At 34.8% G+C, this 21,740-nt stretch overlaps 1 protein-coding gene and 1 long non-coding RNA gene across 5 annotated transcripts; one reads left to right on the forward strand and one right to left on the reverse strand.

Moving 5' to 3' along the window:
- The first annotated feature begins 1,916 nt into the window (after positions 1-1,916).
- On the forward strand, positions 1,917-8,014 carry LOC104901759 (probable LRR receptor-like serine/threonine-protein kinase At2g23950). 3 transcript variants are annotated; one of them, XM_048634551.2, is made up of 11 exons: positions 1,917-2,578; positions 2,691-2,823; positions 3,010-3,081; positions 3,183-3,326; positions 3,435-3,506; positions 3,680-3,739; positions 3,845-3,948; positions 4,039-4,173; positions 4,257-4,622; positions 5,141-5,520; positions 7,419-8,014. In XM_048634551.2, exons 1-11 carry the CDS (start codon positions 2,479-2,481, stop codon positions 7,800-7,802), a joined length of 1,950 nt encoding a protein of 649 aa, XP_048490508.1. In that variant the 5' UTR covers positions 1,917-2,478; the 3' UTR covers positions 7,803-8,014. The 3 variants fall into 3 exon arrangements, with proteins under 3 accessions (XP_048490508.1, XP_010687665.2, XP_010687666.2); XM_010689363.4 differs by having other exon boundaries at positions 4,275-4,622; XM_010689364.4 differs by having other exon boundaries at positions 1,919-2,578; positions 4,278-4,622.
- A 1,931-nt stretch (positions 8,015-9,945) lies between these two features.
- LOC104901880 (uncharacterized) lies at positions 9,946-15,222 on the reverse strand. 2 transcript variants are annotated; one of them, XR_007269018.1, is made up of 4 exons: positions 15,071-15,222; positions 12,438-13,505; positions 11,609-12,027; positions 9,946-10,650 (listed from the first exon to the last, which is right to left on the reverse strand). It is a non-coding gene; the product is annotated as an uncharacterized LOC104901880 (long non-coding RNA). The 2 variants fall into 2 exon arrangements; XR_008967468.1 differs by having other exon boundaries at positions 11,609-13,505.
- Between the last annotated feature and the right edge of the window lie 6,518 nt (positions 15,223-21,740).

Below are 21,740 nucleotides of genomic sequence, written 5' to 3' on the forward strand. Positions count from 1 at the left end.
AAAAATACATAAGAACCCTATAGATAAGTAAGATTCAGAAATCGAACGTCACTCTAATCATCAAATTAAGGGATGTAACAGTCACCGAAAAATGTCTAATAAGTTTCAATTAGGTCCGGTAAGTTTCAATCAGGTCCAATAAGGTCTAATAAGTTTCAACCAGGGTCAACAAGGTCTGATAAGTTCCAATCAGGTTAATAAGTTTCAATCAGGTCCAATAAGTTCCAATAAGTCGAATCAGGTCCAATCAGGTTTAATAAGTTCCAATCAGTTCAGTTCAGTTCAGTTCAGGTTCAATAAGTTCAATTCAGATAAGTTCAGGTGAAGAGAACGCACCCTTAGAAGGTCAACTAATGATGTGTTAAACTTTAGTTGTGCTAGAAACGAAGAAATGACGTGAAAGGGGACAACAGAACTGAAATTGAACCGATTAAAAATAAAATACTAATCAAATATTATATTGGTCACTTGATATCATTTTCACAAGACAATCCATAGATCATTTTAGAATAATCCATAGTTGAGTTTCTTATGGAAAGACCATCCATTATTTCAATTATCCTTGTTAATTTTTCATTAACGTCTTTGGATTTTGGATTTAGGCCCACGAGTATCTTATAGACATGTAAATGATCCTTCATTATTACAAGTGCAATTTAGACCATGAGTATCCTAGAAACTTGTAAATAGTCCTCAATTGTTACAAGTGCGGTAGCTATTATCCTTATTCATCTCTTTTAGTTCACCTTAGAACATACATATGTAATAAAGACAAGTAACCAATCTCAAGCATATTATTGTCATTCAACTTTTAAAGTCATCTTCCTTTATTTTGGTAAGTAAGTAATTGTATTACAACTCAAAAAGCTTGCAACCTAAACAAAAGGGCTAGATAGAGCTTTTAGGAAGGACATTCTAGGCATATTTTGCTCAATGACTAGGTTTTCTTTAGAGTTTGTACAACCTTAAATATATTTGTAACTTACTGAACCATCTGCTATCAGTTTACCTATTTTTTACATATTATACTTCTAATTCTAATATAAACACGTACTATCTTATATCTAATTTCGATCGACTCTTTCTAATAGCCATGAACTATTTACAACCTGCATTTTACTATCACTTTCGTACTTTTAAGTGGTAATAGTGACGAGTGTTTGACCCTTCATCCCCGACCTCTAGTCTATCTTCTCGTGTGTGAGTATATTTTTAAGTTAGCCTTCGTTAAAGTACATGTAACACCATGCCATCATTAACAACCTACATACGCCCTGTCCCAAAGATAGTTTTGACTGCATCGCCTATCTCTCAACCCTTTCCCCCCTTCCTATCGAAATTCAACTTCTAGTTTTTCCAATACCTATTATAGGACACTCTCTCAATTTCTTTTTGTTATTTCTATTGAAAATGCCTCGATGGTTGAACCTAAAATAATCGTAAAAAGTCAAAACAGAAAACAAAACTAAGATTGGACTCCTCGTCTGAAAGTTAAGGCCCTGTTCTTTTGAATTTATTTTCAGTTAGGTTCAGTTTGTCCACTTCAATTCAATTTCTCTTCGTTCATTTTAGTTTCTCTCTCTTCAGTATTGTTTCTATTAGTCCAGTTTTGTTTTTCACTTAAATCCAGCTTTTCTCAATACAAAAGAACAGGATCTTACTACCTTACGTCGTAAAATTAACCCTTTCAAGTAAAAATCTAAAGTAGTCTTTACCATAACGTTATTGTAAGACAATTTTACACGAGACTTGCTACAAAAATGAATACCGTCCGACGACGAAGTATTTTTTTTTTCTCATGCGCCATAATTCCCACAGGGAAATGACAAAGAAAGCAAGGTTCAATAGGCCAAATCAAATCAATAGAAGTGAGAAATAGGTGGGGAAAACAAACTGACATAAGATTTTACAGAACAAAAAAACTCTCCCCTCCTAATTGTAGCCTTCTGATGCCAAACCATCCTCTTCTCTGCACCCCCTGTTATGTCTACAACAAGCAACCCAATTGCGCAACTCACACACACATACACACAGTCCAATTTTTCAGTTGATGTTAGGTGAATTTTTCAGCTCACACTTCTGTCACTCACTCACTCTCACACCCAATTTTTCATTTTTTCAAAAAAAAAAAAAAAGAATATTAATTTTATTTCCTTTTTCTTTTTGTGGGATGCCACTGAAAAATTAAAAAAGAAGACGGTGACTGAAAAAAGACTTGCAAAAGAGAAGACTCACTCCCACACACCGAGAAAGAGAAGAAAAAGAGAGCCAAAAAAGAAAGAAAAATAACAGAGAGAAACAAAGCAAATTCTCCTTTTTATTATTTCATTCTTTTTTTCTTTTTTTTACTTTTTCTTTTTTTTTTTGCTTTGTTTAAAGTTTTTCTCATGAAAAATGCAACAACATAAACATAATCATTCATCAACATCATCTCAACTTCTGCTACTACTACTACTAGCTTAGAACTTCCAGACAATAATGGCCTTTAACCTTATTTTCTCTCTCCTTTTCTTCTTCTTTCTATTCTTATCTAATTTTCTAATTATTTCTCTCTCCTATGAACCTCGTAATCTTGAAGGTAAATTACACAAAATTCTCGAATTTTTTTAAAAATCTAATATATGGGTTTTTCTGGGTTTTTGTCTAATTTCATTTCCCACTTTTTTTTTTTTTTTTGAATTTTTCTACAGTTGAAGCATTAATTGATATTAAAAATCAATTAAACGACCCACATGGAGTTTTAAACAATTGGGATGAATTTTCTGCTGATCCTTGTAGTTGGGCTATGATCACTTGTTCCCCTGATAACACTGTTATTGGACTGTAAGTTATTTCTTCAACCCCATTTATATATATATTTTTTTTCAGCTCATGATTTTCCTTAGATATAAGTAAAATAATCTTTGTTTTATTTATCATGAAAACAATTTCTTAGGACTATGACTTTTTTTTTATTATAGTTGTTGTTTTTATAAATAAAGTCCTCTGTTTTTTTTGTGAATAAAACAGGGGAGCTCCAAGTCAATCTCTTTCAGGAACATTATCTGGGGCAATTGCAAACCTCACAAATCTCCAACAAGTGTAAGGAAAAAAAAACCCAGATTGTAGTTTCAATGTTGAATTCTGGGTTTTTTCAGAATTTTGAAATTTCTCAATTTTATTGTGTTTTGGGTTTCTTATAGATTACTTCAAAACAACAATATTTCTGGCAAAATTCCAGCAGAAATTGGTTTATTGTCAAAGCTTCAAACTTTGGATCTTTCCAACAATGGATTCTCTGGAAATGTTCCAAACTCTTTGGGTCAGTCCAAGAGTCTCCAATATTTGTAAGCTTTTTTTTCTTCTCTATTTCTATAGAAATTTGATTTTCTTGTGATTTTCTTTTTGTTTCTTATTTGTTGTTTGTTTTTTCTGTTGTTTGCTAATTATTTTAGGAGGTTGAATAATAATACCCTGAGTGGTGCCTTTCCTGCATTTCTAGCCAATCTGTCGCAGCTTACTTTCTTGTGAGTAATTTGTTTATTTTTATGTATTTTTTATGTTTGACTTATATCTTATAGTTTTTTCTATTTTGTTTGTATTTAATATTGTCTTTTTAAGAGTTGAAGCTTCATTTTCAGCATTCACTGAATTAGCAAGTGACTGATATTTTTGTAATTTTATTATTGAATTTGTGTAGGGATTTGTCCTTTAACAATCTAAGTGGACCTGTGCCCAAGTTTCCTACTAGAACATTCAAGTATGCATATGATTGTTTTTAGACCTCCTTTGTTGCTTACTTTTGATAATCATGTTTGTTTTTGGTTGTGAATGATTGTGCTTATGCTTCACTTATTGATGATAGTATTGTGGGAAATCCTCTGATCTGTGGAAACAAAACTACTACTGATGGTTGTTCTAGCTCAGCTGTTCCGGTTCCTCTTTCTTTTTCGGTTGATCCCGCCCCTGGTAATGTCCACAACAATTTTTAGTTTCTTCTCAAAATTGTGGTTTTTGGTAAATTGGTTCTGATTCTATGCATTGTAAGCAAAATTGTAGGAAGGAGAAAGTCTAAGAAATTAGCAATTGCACTTGGAGTGACGTTTAGCTTCGTCTTGCTCTTCATTATGTTGATTGGAATCATCTATTGGAGAAGGGAAAAGAGGAACCGCAGATTTATGATGAAGATCAATGGTATGCAGTGCAAGAGCCCAATTTTAGCAAACTTTTCTTATTCATATTAGATCACATGTATCTTTTGTTTGAATTCTTAAAAGGGTATTCGAATTATGTAGCAGATACTCAAGAAATTGGTCAAATGAAGTTGGGTAATTTAAGGACTTTTACTTTCAAAGAACTTTACAATGCAACAGACAGTTTTGGCTCCAAGAATATTCTTGGCAGTGGAGGGTTTGGAAATGTCTACAAGGGTAAGCTGCCTGATGGCTCTATGGTTGCAGTGAAGCGCTTGAAGGATATTAGTGGAACATCAGGAGAACTACAGTTCCAGACTGAATTGGAGCTGATCAGCCTTGCTGTTCACCGCAATTTGCTTCGTTTGATTGGCTTTTGTGCTACTAATAGTGAGCGGCTTTTGGTGTATCCCTACATGTCAAATGGAAGTGTGGCCTCAAGACTAAAAGGTAGTTACCACTTTAATAGCCTAGCACACTAACAATTCTTGCATTTTCTTTCAAGTATCTTTGCTGAGGTTATTACACTATTTAGGTTGTCAACTTCGTTACTCTGTATCTTCATCCACTTCAAATGCCCATGTTAGTTATTTGACATACCAGCATGAGTATGGACAATTAATTTTAGACCAAATAAATGGAATGTATTATGACTTATGGACACATAGCATCAATTCCTAAGTCCAAGTAACCTAGACTGTCAAACTTGAAGTACAAGATTCTTGCACGTCTTGAGCAGTTTTGCATATTTTTTGGTGGTTATGCATTGTACCAAGTGTTTGCAGTTTCCAATTTAATCAATTTATTCCATACAAACCAATAGAATGGTTAAAGTGTAAGCCTTGGAAACTATTGAAGTTAATGATGCGAGTATATTTTGTAACTTGTAAGTGATGGACAAGACATTCCAAAACTTGCTTTTATGTTCATTAGATGAGATGTTTATTGGTATTATTGCTTCTGGACAGGAAAACCGCCACTAGATTGGAACACAAGGAAAAAAATAGCTATTGGAGCAGCTAGAGGGCTTCTCTATCTACATGAGCAATGTGATCCCAAGATCATCCACCGAGATGTTAAGGCTGCAAATGTTTTACTGGATGATTCCTATGAGGCTATAGTTGGCGATTTTGGCCTTGCAAAGCTTCTTGATCATGGTGACTCTCATGTTACTACTGCTGTTCGTGGAACAGTCGGACACATTGCTCCGGAATATCTCTCCACCGGCCAATCATCTGAAAAGACAGATGTTTTTGGCTTTGGCATCCTTTTGCTAGAGCTAATTACTGGGATGAGAGCACTTGAGTTCGGCAAGACTGTTAATCAGAAAGGGGCCATGCTTGACTGGGTACGTTCTGTATACTCATCCATGCTTGCATTTTCTATGTTGTCTTTCTCTTGCATTTTTTATTTCAGTCGAGTGTTGCCTAATTCGCTAAATCCCTGCCCTTTAATCCATATAAAGCAAAGTGTTACATGCAAGATGTGTATAATTTAGCAATGTTAGGTAGGGGATTGCGTTCATATACGGATATACTCAACCAAGGATGTCTTGGCATAATGGTTAAGCTTGACGTGCTGTGAAAGATAGGTCACAGGTTCGAATCCCCCCTCCCCTTTTTTGTACTGCCTTCGTGGCTCATAGAATCAAAAAAAATACGGATATACTCACTTTCGTGTTGCAAATTAGGTAACACCGGCGCAATTGCCCTTTTGTGAACTAACCAAAACTAAACTTGTTTTTTCTAAATTTATCTGAATTTAAGGTCAACTAATTTGCAAGATTCTGAACCTTTTCGTCTAATAACCAACGGTACTTATTTTTGAAGATGAAGAAAGATTTGACTCCAACAGTATTCTTGAAAAGATGAAAAAAGATTTGACAGTTATGTAGCATTATGTTCTATTTTTGCACAACTGATGTGGTTAGGTACATTACATTGCATGCATACTTTGTTTAATAACACCCTACTCACTACTCAGGAGTAATTTTAGTGGAAGAGCAACTTGATTGATAATTATGAGAGTCATATTGATTGTGTTTTAGTAAAACTTAATGATTACACCACTACAATTATTTGACCACTTTATTACTAATTGGCATCAATTTGATTATATAAAATCCTTTCTTATAATGGACAATGTTGTGCTATGCTTACGTACAAAAGCACACACCAAAGATGTTAAAAAATTAGGGTCCCTTCTTAATCCACAATCTTTAATTGGATAACACAATGTGGAACCCTCATGTTTTACCTGAAGTGCAATCTATTCTAGGAAGCACCAAAGGGTATTATCAAATCATTATGTTTCTTAAGATTAAATATTATTGATACTAAGCAGCAGTAATTATTAATTATAAAGAAGATTATACGGTATCTTCCTTGCATGAAGTGCTGGATTTTTGTTTTTGCTGTAAAGTTGCACAAACCACGTGTATGTTAACTTCTTTTAGAAAAGAAAACACTTTTTTAGAGTGTGTTTAAAGTTATTTATTTGATTGTGACTTATTTGAGTTTTTTCTTGTTACTCCTTCCGTCTCAAATTAATTGCAAAAAAACGATGAAGAACAAACTTTTTAGGAAAGTATAGAAAGCATTAGGGTGTTTTTTTTGGCAATAGTAGATAAAAAAGAGTAAAGGATAGGTGATAGATATATTAAGACAACCTGAAAAGAAAGTTGTCGTAAATTATTTGAGATGGAGGAAGTATTTTATTGAAACTTATATGGACTGAACAATGTCTTTATGTGCTTGGTCTCAGTTGGAAGTTACTCCATGCGGTCTTTATTAGTTTACCCGTTTCTTTTGCACAGAGTTTTAGGAGAAACAATGTTGTGGGACATAGAAAGTAAGAGAAACTATTATTTTGTATTAAAGTCGAATGCATGTGATGGAAAGTTAGTGGTACCAATCTAAAAATAGAAACAAAAGAAACTAATAAGGGAATTCCCAAAAAGGAATACAAGTAAACTAATAAAAGCAGAGGGAGTAACAAATAAAATTTCTATATGAAGCTATTACAAGTTTTTACAAGTTAACATACTACTCGGACTCCTATTAGTAACTAGTAATTGTTACTTTAAAGTTGAGCCTCATATAGTCATATGTAATGTACCCACCCATTGTTATTCTCTTTTTCCTTAAATCTCAGTGCCTTTCTCTTCTGTTAACTTTGAACTAGGAGGGACTGATACTTTTCCAATTATTTCTAAACTACTTTATACACGCATGCTTTTGCCTTTAGGTGAAGAAAATTCAGCAAGAGAAGAAAGTGGAGGTGCTGGTTGATAGGGAGCTAGGGACCAACTATGACAGGATTGATGTTGGGGAGATGCTTCAAGTTGCCTTACTTTGCACCCAATACTTACCGGCCCACCGCCCCAAAATGTCCGAGGTGGTCCGTATGCTCGAGGGAGACGGCCTTGCGGAGAAATGGGCCGCTGCCCATGGTCAAGACAGTCTCAATATGGGCTTTTCTCAAGTTAACAACAAAGGTCTGTCGCGTACCGGGAGCACGCCAATGGATCCTCATCATCCACCCACAACCATGTTTGGAGCTAGTTTTGAAGATGATGATGATGAACATTCATTGGATTCCTTTGCTATGGAACTCTCTGGTCCAAGATAGCTAAAGTAAAACGACCATAAAAAAAAATTCACAGCTATAAAGAAAAAAGGAGATGCAATTTTTGTCCCTATTTCTAGTTTGAAAAAGAGATGTAAAAAGTTTATTCATATAGGAATTTCTTAAATTTCTGCAGTGAATTAAACTGTTTGGTGTAACTTGTGAATGTAAATATAATTTGAGAAAGTGTATTTATTAGATGCTGATTTCTCCAAGTATGAGTAAAGAAAGAAAATAGTGTGATAGGAATAGTGTGATAGGGGGATATAATGCTTATGCAACAGTATGGTCAAAAAGCTGAGTACTGTAGTACTGGATTTTAGCCGTCTGCGTGAGCAACAAAGTCTGTGGGCGACTCATGTTGGTGGATGTGATGTAATTCTGGTGTTAGTACAGTTTATGCAAATAGTGTCGTTTTCTCTGATTCTTATGCAGAAAAAATCTTCCTTTGTTCAGATATAGTATTACCATTTTTTACTTATCCACCCATAGTTGTGTTTTAAACTTGCTGAGTAAACTTGCTACTATTGTTAGGATCTCAGTATACCTGCACTTGGAAGAGGCCGAGAGGGCCGTCTTGTATAGCTTGGAGATCGATAAATTTGCAAATCAAATGTGTTTTCGTAAATGAAATACTATTAGAATCTAGTCGTAGAGGTTAAATATCCCGTTATAATTTATTTTAATCACGTCCATAATTTATATATAGATTCAAGTAAAAAAATTCCTCTTTTTATTCCCACACTTTCTTTATTCCCCCCTTTTCTACCTATTAGTCTTATTCTCTATTTATTGAAACGAAGGGTGTATGAATAATAGACCTAATCTAGATAGAAAATTGTGGAAATAGCATAATTCTCAAGCAGCTTCTTTCATCACAATTCACAAGGATGCAAGTTGAGGGTTTGCGAGTTAACATGTAACTTTGCCCACATAGAAAACTCGTTAACTCTGTCCACATACAAAATTTTGGAACTGTTGTTTACCTGAGAGAGGCTATGTGTTCCTTGCAGGAAAATGTTTGAGTAATCCTTAGGGTTGCCAACCCTCTTAGACACATTTGAATAAAATATTGATATGTATGTAATAAATGAGAAAAGAAGCAATGTAAAAATAATATTTACTGTATTCCTAACTAATGAAAATTCAATAATAAGAGGGTTGATAACCCTGAGGGTCACTCAATCAATCTCCGTGCCTTGCATGCCAAAAAATAATGAGGATGTGAAAAGCTCATGATATTACACATTTCAATGGTTGTAGTTTGGAATAACGTAAGAAGTTACAATCTCCTTAAGATTGGAATCCAAATAATAATTCCCTAAAAAATGTGATGTTTGGTTGACTACCAGAAGTAACTAGCACTTTCTGCAGGAAACTCCACTTACCTAGGGGAAACTAAGTAAACTACTTCCTTAAGTTACACTTTTTGTATTATCAAACATCACAAGAATTTTACACAAACAACTTACAAACTCTACAATTTTTTATGTCAACCAAAAAACAACCACTAAAAAAAGCTACTATTGTAGCTGATTGCATTAGAAAATTTGATATTTTACCCACTCTCCTAGAAACCAGTTACGATTCATGACCATCCATATGATTGGGAATTACCAAAACTAAGTTCAAAACTACAAGAAATAGTCTACTTGTTTAACTAATTAGGTAACTAAGGAGGAAAAAAGGAAATGTCGTGAATACCCTTAGGCTATGTTCAGTTCACCTTATTTTTGCTTATTTCAGATCTAATCAGATTAGATCAGAAAAAATAAGTTTAGATCAGATCAGTTCAGATCATGTTTATATTTAAAAATCATTATATCTTTCATTACATATTAGTAAAAATTATAATAATCGAATATTAATAAAGTACTCATTGAGACGAATCAAACAAGACCCCACATGACTATATTTTTTCTTATATATTGAGAAAAATCTAAAAGATAAGATCTTGTAATCAGAAAAAATAAGTTCAGATCAGATCAGATCAGAAAAAATAAGTTCAGATCAGATCAAATAAGTTCAGATCAGAAAATTTCAGGTGAACTAAACATAGCCTTAATAGCTAAAGGGTAGTCACTACTGACATAGTGACATTTACCTTGGTTGTCTAAGGGTTACGCAATTAGCCAGACCCACAACAAAAACGAAGACGATATAATATAGCTACAACATGTTGCCTAATAAATGCATGTTGTTTCTCTCAAGAGTATAATACAACAAAAGAACATAAGTAGCAACACCAAATATGTTTCTAATCTTGATTTCAATCCAATAGTAGGGTAGTTCTACTCACAAGTCACAAGTCACAAGTCACAAGTCATTAGAGTAATGGTCAACAGATGAATCTTCAGAATCCAAGAATGTGAATAATTTTTTCTTGTGTTAAATTAGTGAAGTAACCCTTTCCAGAAACCATACCTTCTTCCCGTGCAAGGCGCTCAACTTCAACCTGAACCTTATGTCCTCCAACCTTGCTCGGATCCAGCAAATTGCAAGCGACCTCAATGGTCCCGTCACCATGAACAAGTGCCATAGCTTGCACTGATGGAAGCCCACCTCCTCTTTCACCAATGACTTTCGCAATTCTACGAACAACTGATATATTAGTTGAGAAGATTGAGACGTTGTACTTGTCCACGCATCTTGTACTCCCTATTACTATCACGCCCTTAGATGGATCAACTTGACTTGGCCCTTCATCGGGGCATATGGTGAATTCTCTGAATTCGGCCCCCAGCCCATATATTTCCTTAAAGAGTATTGGGCAGAAAGTAGCCAAGCTCTCTTCTTATTGAATCAAGAGTCCGTCCTTTCTCATGTGCTGCTCCATATAGAAAGATAGAAACTGCATATTTTACATACTAAAAGCATAAGAAAGGCACAATATTCTACAGAAAACCTTAATAAAAAATCAAACAAGAGTCTACTTACTAGCAGTGTGATCAATCTAGTAGCTAAAAAAGTTAATCCTCTTTATGGTTGTAGGTTCGGCCTGTATATGCGAACCCATAACTTGCCACAGAAGGCGGCCTTATGCCTTATGTCAATTATTTTCAGGTAGTAACACATATAACAGTAACACAAGAGTCGCGGTTATAAGAAATTCAAATTTTACTATCGACCAAACCATGAAAAATAATTTACATCTAAGAGCAGTTAGCATGTACAAGAAGCTTGTGAATCATCACAGCTGTAACAAAGAGGCTCAAGAAGGAACTTTTTAGCTTTAACTCATCTTTCAAAAAATAAAAACTACAAGAAACATGATCAAAAATCATGCTCGAGAAGGATTTGATTAGTTTCAGGTGATGCTTGCTTTAAACAATAGCGTTCGCTTGGCTTTTGTCCCCTAACCCATAGCCTCTATGTCTAAATCTGAAATGTCGTAAGTATCCCTTCGCAATGCCTCTTGGCTCTTGCAATGCGTACAACTAACAAAATTATGAAAACAACTTATGGGAACAAGGACTTCAGCATAAAACTTACAAGGTAAGAAAACAAATTCAAACAACTTATCTGAAATGTACCTTAGAATCCAAAATTCGAGGAGGACAAGAAAACATAACTGGACACTAATGAAGCCCACCATGTAAACACCTAAAGTTGCTTATTTCATCCACAATTCATGCAAGCATTAAGACGAAAATGAAAGCAACATCAACAATACCCATACAGGATCATATTCAAGGAAGTTGACAACCATAGCACCAAAAACTCAAACACATGCAATTTCTATTCAAACAATGAAGTAAGTTCCTATAATTTTACTCCTAGGTCCAATGTACTATGTTAAGTATACAAACCTTCAAGCTTGGTGCCAATATCTTTGGCCAAGGACCTTGCATATTGGCCGTTTGCTCCAAAGTAGCATTGGCCAATGGGTGAAGGCCTGTGTGATCAACAACTCCAAGACGAGGATGGCTTCCACTATGCACATTAAAGTCAATTGCTTTGTAAGCAGATTCAACCATTGCAAATGGAGCATCTTTTAGAGGGTAAAAACCTGAAGGCAACTTGGGAGGTAGCTTAGAGACAAGAGTATAACCAACTCTATTATAAGTTTCATCTTCGAACTTATTGATAAGTTTAGCTTCATGCAAAAGCTTGGCAGCTCGTTCGATAGACTCAAGGGAAGCTTTGATGCAGCTTTCTGATATGTATAACTTGCAACAAGCAAGCGTCGTTTTTAGCATTCTATATTTTTTCCACTAATCTTCCCAATCTACAGGAAAGATAAATGCCAAAATTAGTTTTGCAACTGCCATGTATAGATCATTCTCACACAAGCTAATAACGACCACAAACTCTGCATATCTAATAGCTTTATCAGCAACCAGCAGATGTCATATCATGCAGGCTCCATCTTGGATATAGTGAAATACACATTATTACATCAATAATTATGTTAAAATAAAGGGATCTGCTGTATAATGAACCCCTAACTTGGTACATCATAATCCAAAAGCCAAAGGATACTAAATTAATATTTTTAATGACCTACTAGAGGTTTAGTATCAAATCTATGGTAAGAACAATTTAATCAAATAAGACATCTATATAGGGAATCCTCTGTGTTACTATAGTTGCAACGCTCATCAAAACTCATCCCAGCAAAACCTATAAGATTTTTACCTCAAAAACCAAAGAAGTTGAGTACTTGAAAAGGTTCGAAGTTCTCAAATCAAATACCGATGGAGAATGTAAAATTATCAGAGACGATTTCCATACATCATAGTTCTTCTGTATAAATCCATTGATTTACAGAATCTAAACCTTTCTATGTAGGCATCAAACCAAGCAAATTGTACTGCTCCATGTGCTTCTAAGTAAGGGTTATTCATAGAAACTTTATTTTCTTTCAAGCTAAGCACTGTTCTACAATTCAATACAGATGTAAAGTTCCTATTGTTTATAGAAAATATCCACTGATCCCATCTTACTGAACCCTTAAGATCACATAGTCTCAACCCCAGCAATACGAGAGGATAGCCAATACCACAAGGCTATATTCGTAAGAATTTTTTTTAAAGAAAACCTTAGCATCATAATGCAACTTCAGTGACCTACTATGCATTCCTCAAGCCTGAAAATTAATAATCACGAGCATCAGACATTTTTGGGTATCCATTGTATTCCAATTTAACTCCTAAAGTAGCACCAATAGCCTTAAACTTCGACCTAAGCTCTTTGAAAATGTCATCTTTGCTCTCATCTTCGTGATCCATATATGGATATTTCTCAAGCAACTCATCAATTTGATGTATACTCTTTTGGATCCGTGCAGAGAAGAAACTGGGTTCAATTCGAACCACTGAGGTCCAAACATCAATGAGACCACGGTAAAACCCAAGCTCTTCACCAGACTCAAACCCGTGTTTTAAACCCACTTCGGAGCCCTCTTGCTTGCCCAAGGCAAGCCCATCTTTATAGCCATCTTTGTAACCGTCGTTAATGTGGCATTCTTCTAAGTTTATAGAAGAACTGAAAATATCTTCATCAATAGAGTTGTTGTTGCTCGAAATTTGTTGTTGAGGATCGAGACATGTTTCAAATATATCCATTGGATTTGAGAGGGGAATAATAATGAAGGAGACAGAGGAGGCACCTGTTTGTTCTAGAGGTACAAGGAAATGTAGGTCAAAGATTGTGTAGAGAGAAGCAGAGGAACGTATTTCTTGAGGGCAATCAGAATAGCAAAACCTGTGCAACAAAGAGAATAATATAATCATCAAGCAAGGAAATTCTGATAATAGTAAATGCAATTACCAATACTTCATGATTATTTGTAGCTTAAGTTTGTTATAGATATGCTGAATTTTGTGCATAATGTTAGCTATGGATTCCATATTTCCATGTATCCATAGCTAAATTTAGCAAGTGATGATATGCCTCAGTAGCTAATTTTAGCAACATAGGAATAAAGATGGTGGATTATTATGCTTCAAAAATATCAGTTACTTTTTTGTGTATTGCTCATCTTGCGTGCACATAACAGATATTGTGCACCGTTCATAAGTCAGACTTTTGTGTTTCTAGCAGGTAAGCATGTTAAAGTTACCGTTCTATGTATTTGAGTGACTCTCTTAAAAGGGGCAACTCAAAGCACTAGATCACAGTGGCTTTAACAATGGAAGGAGCAACTTCCGCAAAAGTTAACCTCGCGCAAATTAACAATATTAATGCACCATGCACACATGAGATTCTGTCTTTTGTATAACAATATTGACGCTAAATCTACTAAAATAGTATCTTTGATCACATCAAATCCGTGTCAATATGAAATAACTAGCTGTAAAACACCTCCTGCACACTCGTGGTGATATAGATGAAACCAAAAGATAAAAATTCATACATGTAGTCAGTGGCAGATCCATAATTCCGGGAGAGGGTGGCGTAAATCTATCATACTATTAAATAACCCAAAAAAACAGTAACTACCTAAATTCAAAATGTTACAAAATCCAAATACGACCCTGAAGTACTTTAATAAAAGAAAATTACAATTGTTCACGACAAGTTCTAAAATTTTCGAACCGAATTACAATTTTGCATCAACTTTACATCCAAAAACTTTATCAAGATATGTAACTAACCTATCGTTCAACAGCTCATCTCTTGATTTTCAAATTGGTTGAGTTGGAAAAAGATTTGGATTTGAACCAACTTGGATTCCTACGTGTTCCTCTTAAAAAAAAAAAAAAAACCTTGAGACATATACTCCTCTCTTGTTTTCTCTTCATGATTCTAAAATACATTTATACACATAGTACAAGAATTTACTAATCAATTCAACTAGTACTTTCTTACTCCTATGGACATTGTCAAAATCTAATCAAACACTAGAACACTAAAAAAAACTTCAAGAACTCACTTCCCAAAATCATAATTCACTAAGTCACTAACCATTTACACAAAATGAATATCCTTGTTCAAAATCCATAATCATATCAAACCATAAATTAGCGCATCTACAAATTGTAACATAAATTTACTTATCTTTTAGTTCCATAAAACAAACATGAATTAAGAAGTTATACCAGAAATTCGAATCATAAGTTTATAACAGGTAAATTATCCCTAAAAACATGAAATAACATATATGAGGTAAAGAGAAAATAAGTTGAATTCATGAAACAAACAATAACAACCGCATAAAACCAATTGCATGAATAATACATGAAGTAGATCTTAAAAATCGCAATTTCACACCAAACTTCGCAACGAAAATCGTCTAAACAAGTAGATTCGAGGAACAAAACACCAACCTCTGCAATTCGAGCCTCGGAATTTGCGCTTGAGTGAGGGAAGCTGAGAGTTTCTAAAGGTGTAGCCGTGTAGCTTAGGCACAAGCGTATGCGTGAGAGTGTTCTATTACTAAAGCCTTGTTTGGTTGACAAAATAAATCATGGGAAGTGCAAATTCCTAGGAAGTAGAATTATATGAAGTTGTTTGGTTGGCAAAATCATGGGAATTTGCACTTTCTAGGAAAGTTACTTACCAAGGTCCCCCTAGGTAAGTAGAGCTTCCCATATGAAGTTCTACTTCCCATTATCAACCAAACACGATTTTACACTTTTTAGAAATTTCAAATACATGGAAAAAATAACTTCCTAGGAAGTATGACTTCCTATATACAACCAAACGATGCCTAATAGTGTTCATTAAAATTCGAAAAATGGTATCCCAAAATAGGTGGTCATCGTATCGGTAAAAAAATATCTTAACGGTACAGCTATCGAACGATAAAATTAATGATTAAACAATTCGGTTATGGTTATGATTTTTGAGTGAACGATTAATAGAAATACCGAAATATTTTTTTTGATGAGTAATTATTGTGAAACATTTTCAAACAATTACATTAATTCTAATATTTGTTACTAAGCTCCAACGATTAGAGTAAGTATGTGATTGTTTGCAAACTTTAATACTAATATAAACACTATAATTAGGATATGGAGTGAATTATTAGTATTAGTTATATTTTCTAATAGATTTATTATCTTCTTTACAATACATTTTATATTAAAATATACGGTTTTTTCACCATATACCCATGACAATTTTTTTTTTTTGCACAATATACCCATTCAACTTTTGAAATTCACCATATACCCCCCACCTTTCAAAAATATATTGACTTACCCTTAATGACTAACGGCGTTAAACTCTGTTAGTCATTAAGCCCTAAACCCCTCCTCTAATCCTAATTAACTAACCTAAATCTAACCCTAACCCCTAATTTAATACCATAAACACCCCTCCCCCACCCTAACTCTCTCACTAACCCAACCCCCCTACCCCCAAACCCACCACCCCCCAAACCCAGCCCCACCAACCCCCCAACAACCACCGCAGCCCACCAGCCCCCACAACCACCGCAACCCCACCCTCCCTCCCCCACCCCCGCAGCCTCGCTAGCCCCCAACCCCCAACCTCGCAGCCCAACAGACTTCCACCTCCCCCCCCGCAGCCTCGCTACCCCCAACCCCAACCTGCAGCCCAACAGACTTCCACCTCCCCCCCCCCCTTGATTTTCTCCCCTAACCCAACTGTCCTTCCTCCACCCCTTCGATTTTCGCCCCCAACCCAACCCTCCTCCCCCCATTGATTTTCGCGACGATGTTGAAATGATAATGAATCTGATTTTTGTTTCAAAAAGTTTCAAAAATCTGGGTTTAGGGTCGAAATGTTTCGAAAATCTGGATTTTGTTTCATGATTCAATCGGTAGGAGGAGAGGGAGTTACAAGACTACAAAGGGGGGGATGGGGGATACCGGGGAAAGGGGAAGGAGGGGGACTGCGGATGAGGGAATGGGGGTGGTGGGGTGGTGGTGCAGTGGGGGAAGAGTAATGGATGGAGGTGCGCAAATCTAGTGGGGGTGGGGAGTCAGGTGCGAAAATCCGATCAAGAGTAGGGGTGGGGGTCAGGTGGTGGTGGGTCAGGTGGTGGTGCAGTGGTGCTGGTTAGAGGTTAGGGGGTGGTGGATTGTGGGCTGGGGATGGGGTGGTAGGTTGTGGGCTAAGGATGGGGTGGGTAGGGGTTAGTAGGCTTTTAGGGTTAGGTGTTTTGGTTAATTTGGTTTAGGTAGTTAATTAGGATTAGGAGAGGATTATGGCCTAATTACTAACGGAAGTCTAACACCGTTAGTCAAAAGGGTAAGTTAATGTATTTTTCGAAAAGTAAAGGGTATATGATGAATTTGGAAAGTTGAAAGGTTATATGGTACAAAAAAATTTGTCAGGGGTATATGGTGGAAAAACCGTAAAATATATGTATAAAAAAATTTAAAATGTATATGTACATTAATTAAACATAATAGTATAACTTAAATAACGATTAATGGTTAACCGAAAAAACGTATCGAGAAAACGGTTAACCGCTTAGGCGGTAGCCGGTCTAAACGGTTACGATTCGCAAAAAGAGCGAACCGAAACTTATGGTAACTAAACCGAAATGTTGTTTTGGGACTGTTAACCACCATAAACACCCTTAATTAATCTATTGTTAAATGTATATGTAATTTAAGATTTTTTTTTTATGCAAAAGACTCGAAAACGTTAACACCAACAGATTAAAAAAAAAAACTTGAATGGATCAGATTTATAATAACTTATTGTGCATCTGAAATCATAGAATATAATCTATTTTTGTTTAAATAGAGTTTGTTTTCATTTGATAAGATTAGTTTTTGCATGATATAATCACATTTTATACAGTCAATTTTTATATAATATATTCAATAATAATAATAATAATAATAATAATAATAATTCTGTTTCAATTTAGTTGTGATACTTTTAAAATAACGGACTTCTAAGACAATTTTTGGAGAGGAGAGAGATAAAGAAAGAAAGTAAAAAGTCCCATGTGATAGAATAGAGACAGAGTGAAATTATTACCCTTATTTAATACAGGTGTCACAACTAATTTATACAAATATATTAAAAGACGTGTATAAACAAGAAACTATGCCACGTGGCGCTCTCCCAATGGAGTTTTAGTTCATGTAATTTATGTACAATAAAATTTTTTTAGAAATCACATAGTATAGGGGGTTTAATCCCAGACCTCAAGTACAAATACTAAAGTCTTAACCACTCGACTAAGTTGTATTTAGTGTTATTATCATGAAGTATTATAAATGAACTTTTTTTTTATCCGAAGCCTAAATAACTAGTTCCTAAATAAAAAGTGTCAAAGTAGATTGAGACGGTGGAAATATAAATATAATAATAATAATAAAATAATAATATAATAATAATAAAATAATATAATAATAATAATAATAATAATAATAATAATAATAATAATAATAATAATAATAATAATAATAATAATAATAATAATAATAATAATAATAATAATAGATTTTATAAGAAAGTGGGACCTGTTATGAAATATAATATGGATGCCCATTATACCCCCGTTAATATATCCGGGATATTCTAGGGTTTTGTTCTCCAAGTAAAACCCTAACTATTGTATTGTATATATATACCCTGGACTATATGGAATAAGATACAAGACGATTCTCTCTTCTCTCTTCAGTTTATTTACAACACGTTATCAGCACCAAACCCTAGCCAACTGAGCAGTCGAAGCCAATTGACGGGAAATCATATTATCACATGACAATCCCAACACCAGTTTCTGGTCGCTTATTACGTCGGCTCCTCGTCTCGCATTCATCTCGCCGGTGCCGTACGTGAAATCTTTTTTTCGCCACAATTGCCGCCTTGCTGGAGCATTTTGTTTTTGTCGCCACTTTGCCGGAACCCGGAACTCAGGTCTGAGAACGGAGAACCTACTGAACTGCAATACTGGTTGAGGTATTTTATCCTTTTTATTTTATTTTTTTATTATTTATTTCTGCTAATTTATGAACCCTACTGGTTAAATATGCTAATTTATTCCTGCTATTTTATTTCGCACGAACTGAGCCTACTTATAAACTTCCCTTTTTGATGTGAATTGATATAGTGTGGTGCAAAGCAGATGTATATATTGTATGCAGAAGAAAAAAAAGTAATAACTAAAAGAACGATTTTGTATATGTACTGATGAGCAAGTTATACATAAAAATTTTCTATGTTCATGATTTTGTATATGTACTGATGAGCAAGTTATACAGAAAGAATAGTCAATACGTTGTACTTATGATAGTGATGTTATGCTTCATTAAATGTATTAATGTGTATGATTGTGTTAATGTTAAAATATTCTGTGTAATGTTTGACAATTATGTGCTACATTCTATGAACGTAATTTTTTTTTGAAAAAAAAAAAAAAACTGTGTGGAATATTAATATTTGTGTGATCTGAATGAGTATATGTGTGATGATCAGAATGAGTGTTGATGAAATAGAAAAACGTATTATGATGCTCAATATATTAGAATGTTTGTGATTATATTCATTCTTCCTGTCACTTTATTCTTATGAGCAAACCTTTTTATTTTGCTTGTTTGTTATTAAATTACAACTTATCTGGAATTATATTAGACTTGATTCTGCATATAAAAGCCTCGTCAGTTTGGTTACTATTTGTTTTTTTTGTTTTATTCCTGCGTCTAAAACATGTATAATACTATAGGAACATTATTTATTCGAATTATATTCTTACATTCCCTACTATCACTTGTATATAGTGAACTATGTCGAACCTTACAAAACTTGAATTTGCGGCCCTTGATATTACTGGAAAGAACTATTTGTCTTGGGTGTTAGACGCTGAAATTCACCTAGATGCAAAAGACCTTGGTGATACAACAAAGCAGGCAATAAAGCAACAAGTCAAAACAAAGCTAAGGCTATGATATTTCTTCGCCACCACCTCCATGAAGGTCTTAAGATTAGTACTTGACTGTGAAAGATCCACAAGTCCTTTGGAGTAATCTAAAGGAAAGGTATGACCACCAGAAAACTGTAATACTACCCAAAGCTCGTTATGACTGGTTACATTTAAGCTACAAGACTTTAAGTCTGTAAGTGAATATAACTCAGCTATGTTCAGAATTACTTCACAGTTGAAATTATGTGGAGAGAAAATCACTGATGCAGAAATGCTAGAGAAAACATACACTACCTTTCATGCGAATAATGTTGTCCTGCAGACACAATACCGTGAAAAGGAATTTAAGAAATATTCTGAACTTATATCTTGTCTCCTTGTGGCTGAGCAAAATAATGAGCTACTGATGAAAAATCATGAATCACGTCCAACTGGTTCTGCTCCATTCCCTGAAGCGAATGCGACATCCCATAATGGGAAAGAAAAATATCATGCCAACAATAGTGTCGTGGACGTGGACGTGGAATTGGTCGAGGTCGTGGACGTGGACGTGGATACGGATATGGTCGAGGCGAGGCCGAGGTGGTTATTCCAGAATTCATATTCCCACCAGAAGGGGACAATAAAGATGATAACAAACAAGAGAAAGATAAAAATGAGAACGTGACCAATGTATGTTACAGATGTGGAGGAAAAGGTCATTGGTCTCGTACGTGTCGTACACCAAAACACTTGGTTGACCTCTATCAACAATCATTGAAGCAAAAGGGAAAGAAAGTAGAAACAAATCTTGTGTACGAAGATGGCGAAGGTGATTTTGATTGTGGCAATACAACTCACCTGGAAGTTGCTGATTTCTTCACCACCCCTGAAGGGAATAATTAATCCTTAGATTAGATTATGGCTTTTTAAAGAATAAAACTTCGTTTTCGTTTATTAAGTTATTACTATGGATTTTGTTTGGATTATGTTATTTTATTTTAGATTTTATTTGTTAGTACTATGATTTTATATGACATTGTTAAATTTTGTTATTTAGTTATTCTTATATATTATTGTTATTTCATTTATTTGAAGAATATGAATGCCCCTCAAGTTCAGTTAGCAATGAATGGTGAAGATTTATGCCTAGCAGACAGTGCAACTACTCATACCATACTAAAAAGCAAGAGATATTTCTCTTATTTGACAATGAAAGAAACTAGTGTAGTACTATATCAGGTAGTACAAAGATAATTGAAGGCTCCGGAAGAGCAAATATATTATGCCTATGGGAACAAATTTGAAATCATTGATGCACTATTTCTCCCAAATCTCAAAGAAATTTATTGAGCTTTAAAGATATTCGCCATAATGATATCATATTGAGACAATAAGTGAAGGAAATGTTGAATACCTTCATATCACGAGTATTACCCAAGGCACTAAGAATATTTTGGAGAAATTACCTGCATTTTCCACTGGTCTGTACTATACTAAAATCAATACAATTGAAACATATGCCATAGTAAACAGGAAGTTTGCAGATAATTTCACTATTTGGCATGACCGGTTGGGCCACCCTGGTTCAATAATGATGCGAAAAATAATTGAAAATTCATGTGGACATTCATTGAAGAACCAGAAGATTCTTCCTAATGATTTCTCATGTGCTGCTTGCTCACAAGGCAAGTTGATAATACGACCTTCACCAACCAAAATAGATTTTGAATCTATCAATTTTTTGGAACGTATACAGGGAGATATTTGTGGGCCAATTCACCCACCATGTGGAACATTTAGATATTTTATGGTTTTAATTGACGCATCGAGTAGATGGTCACATGTATCCTTGTATCAACTCGCAACCTGGCGTTTGCGAGACTACTTGCTCAATTGATTAGATTACGAGCACATTTTCCAGATTTCCCTATGAAGGCAATCCGCCTTGATAATGCTGGTGAATTCACTTCTCAAGCCTTTGATGATTATTGCATGTCTATTGGGATAAGTGTTGAACATCCTGTAGCACATGTTCACACACAAAATGGTCTAGCTGAATCATTAATAAAGCGTCTCCAGTTGATTGCTAGACCACTACTTATGAAGTCCAAACTCCCAATCTCTGCTTGGGGACATGCTATATTACATGCAGCAGCATT

Source organism: Beta vulgaris, chromosome 8 (assembly GCF_026745355.1).
Source record: "Beta vulgaris subsp. vulgaris cultivar EL10 chromosome 8, EL10.2, whole genome shotgun sequence".
Classification (NCBI taxonomy): Eukaryota; Viridiplantae; Streptophyta; class Magnoliopsida; order Caryophyllales; family Amaranthaceae; genus Beta; species Beta vulgaris.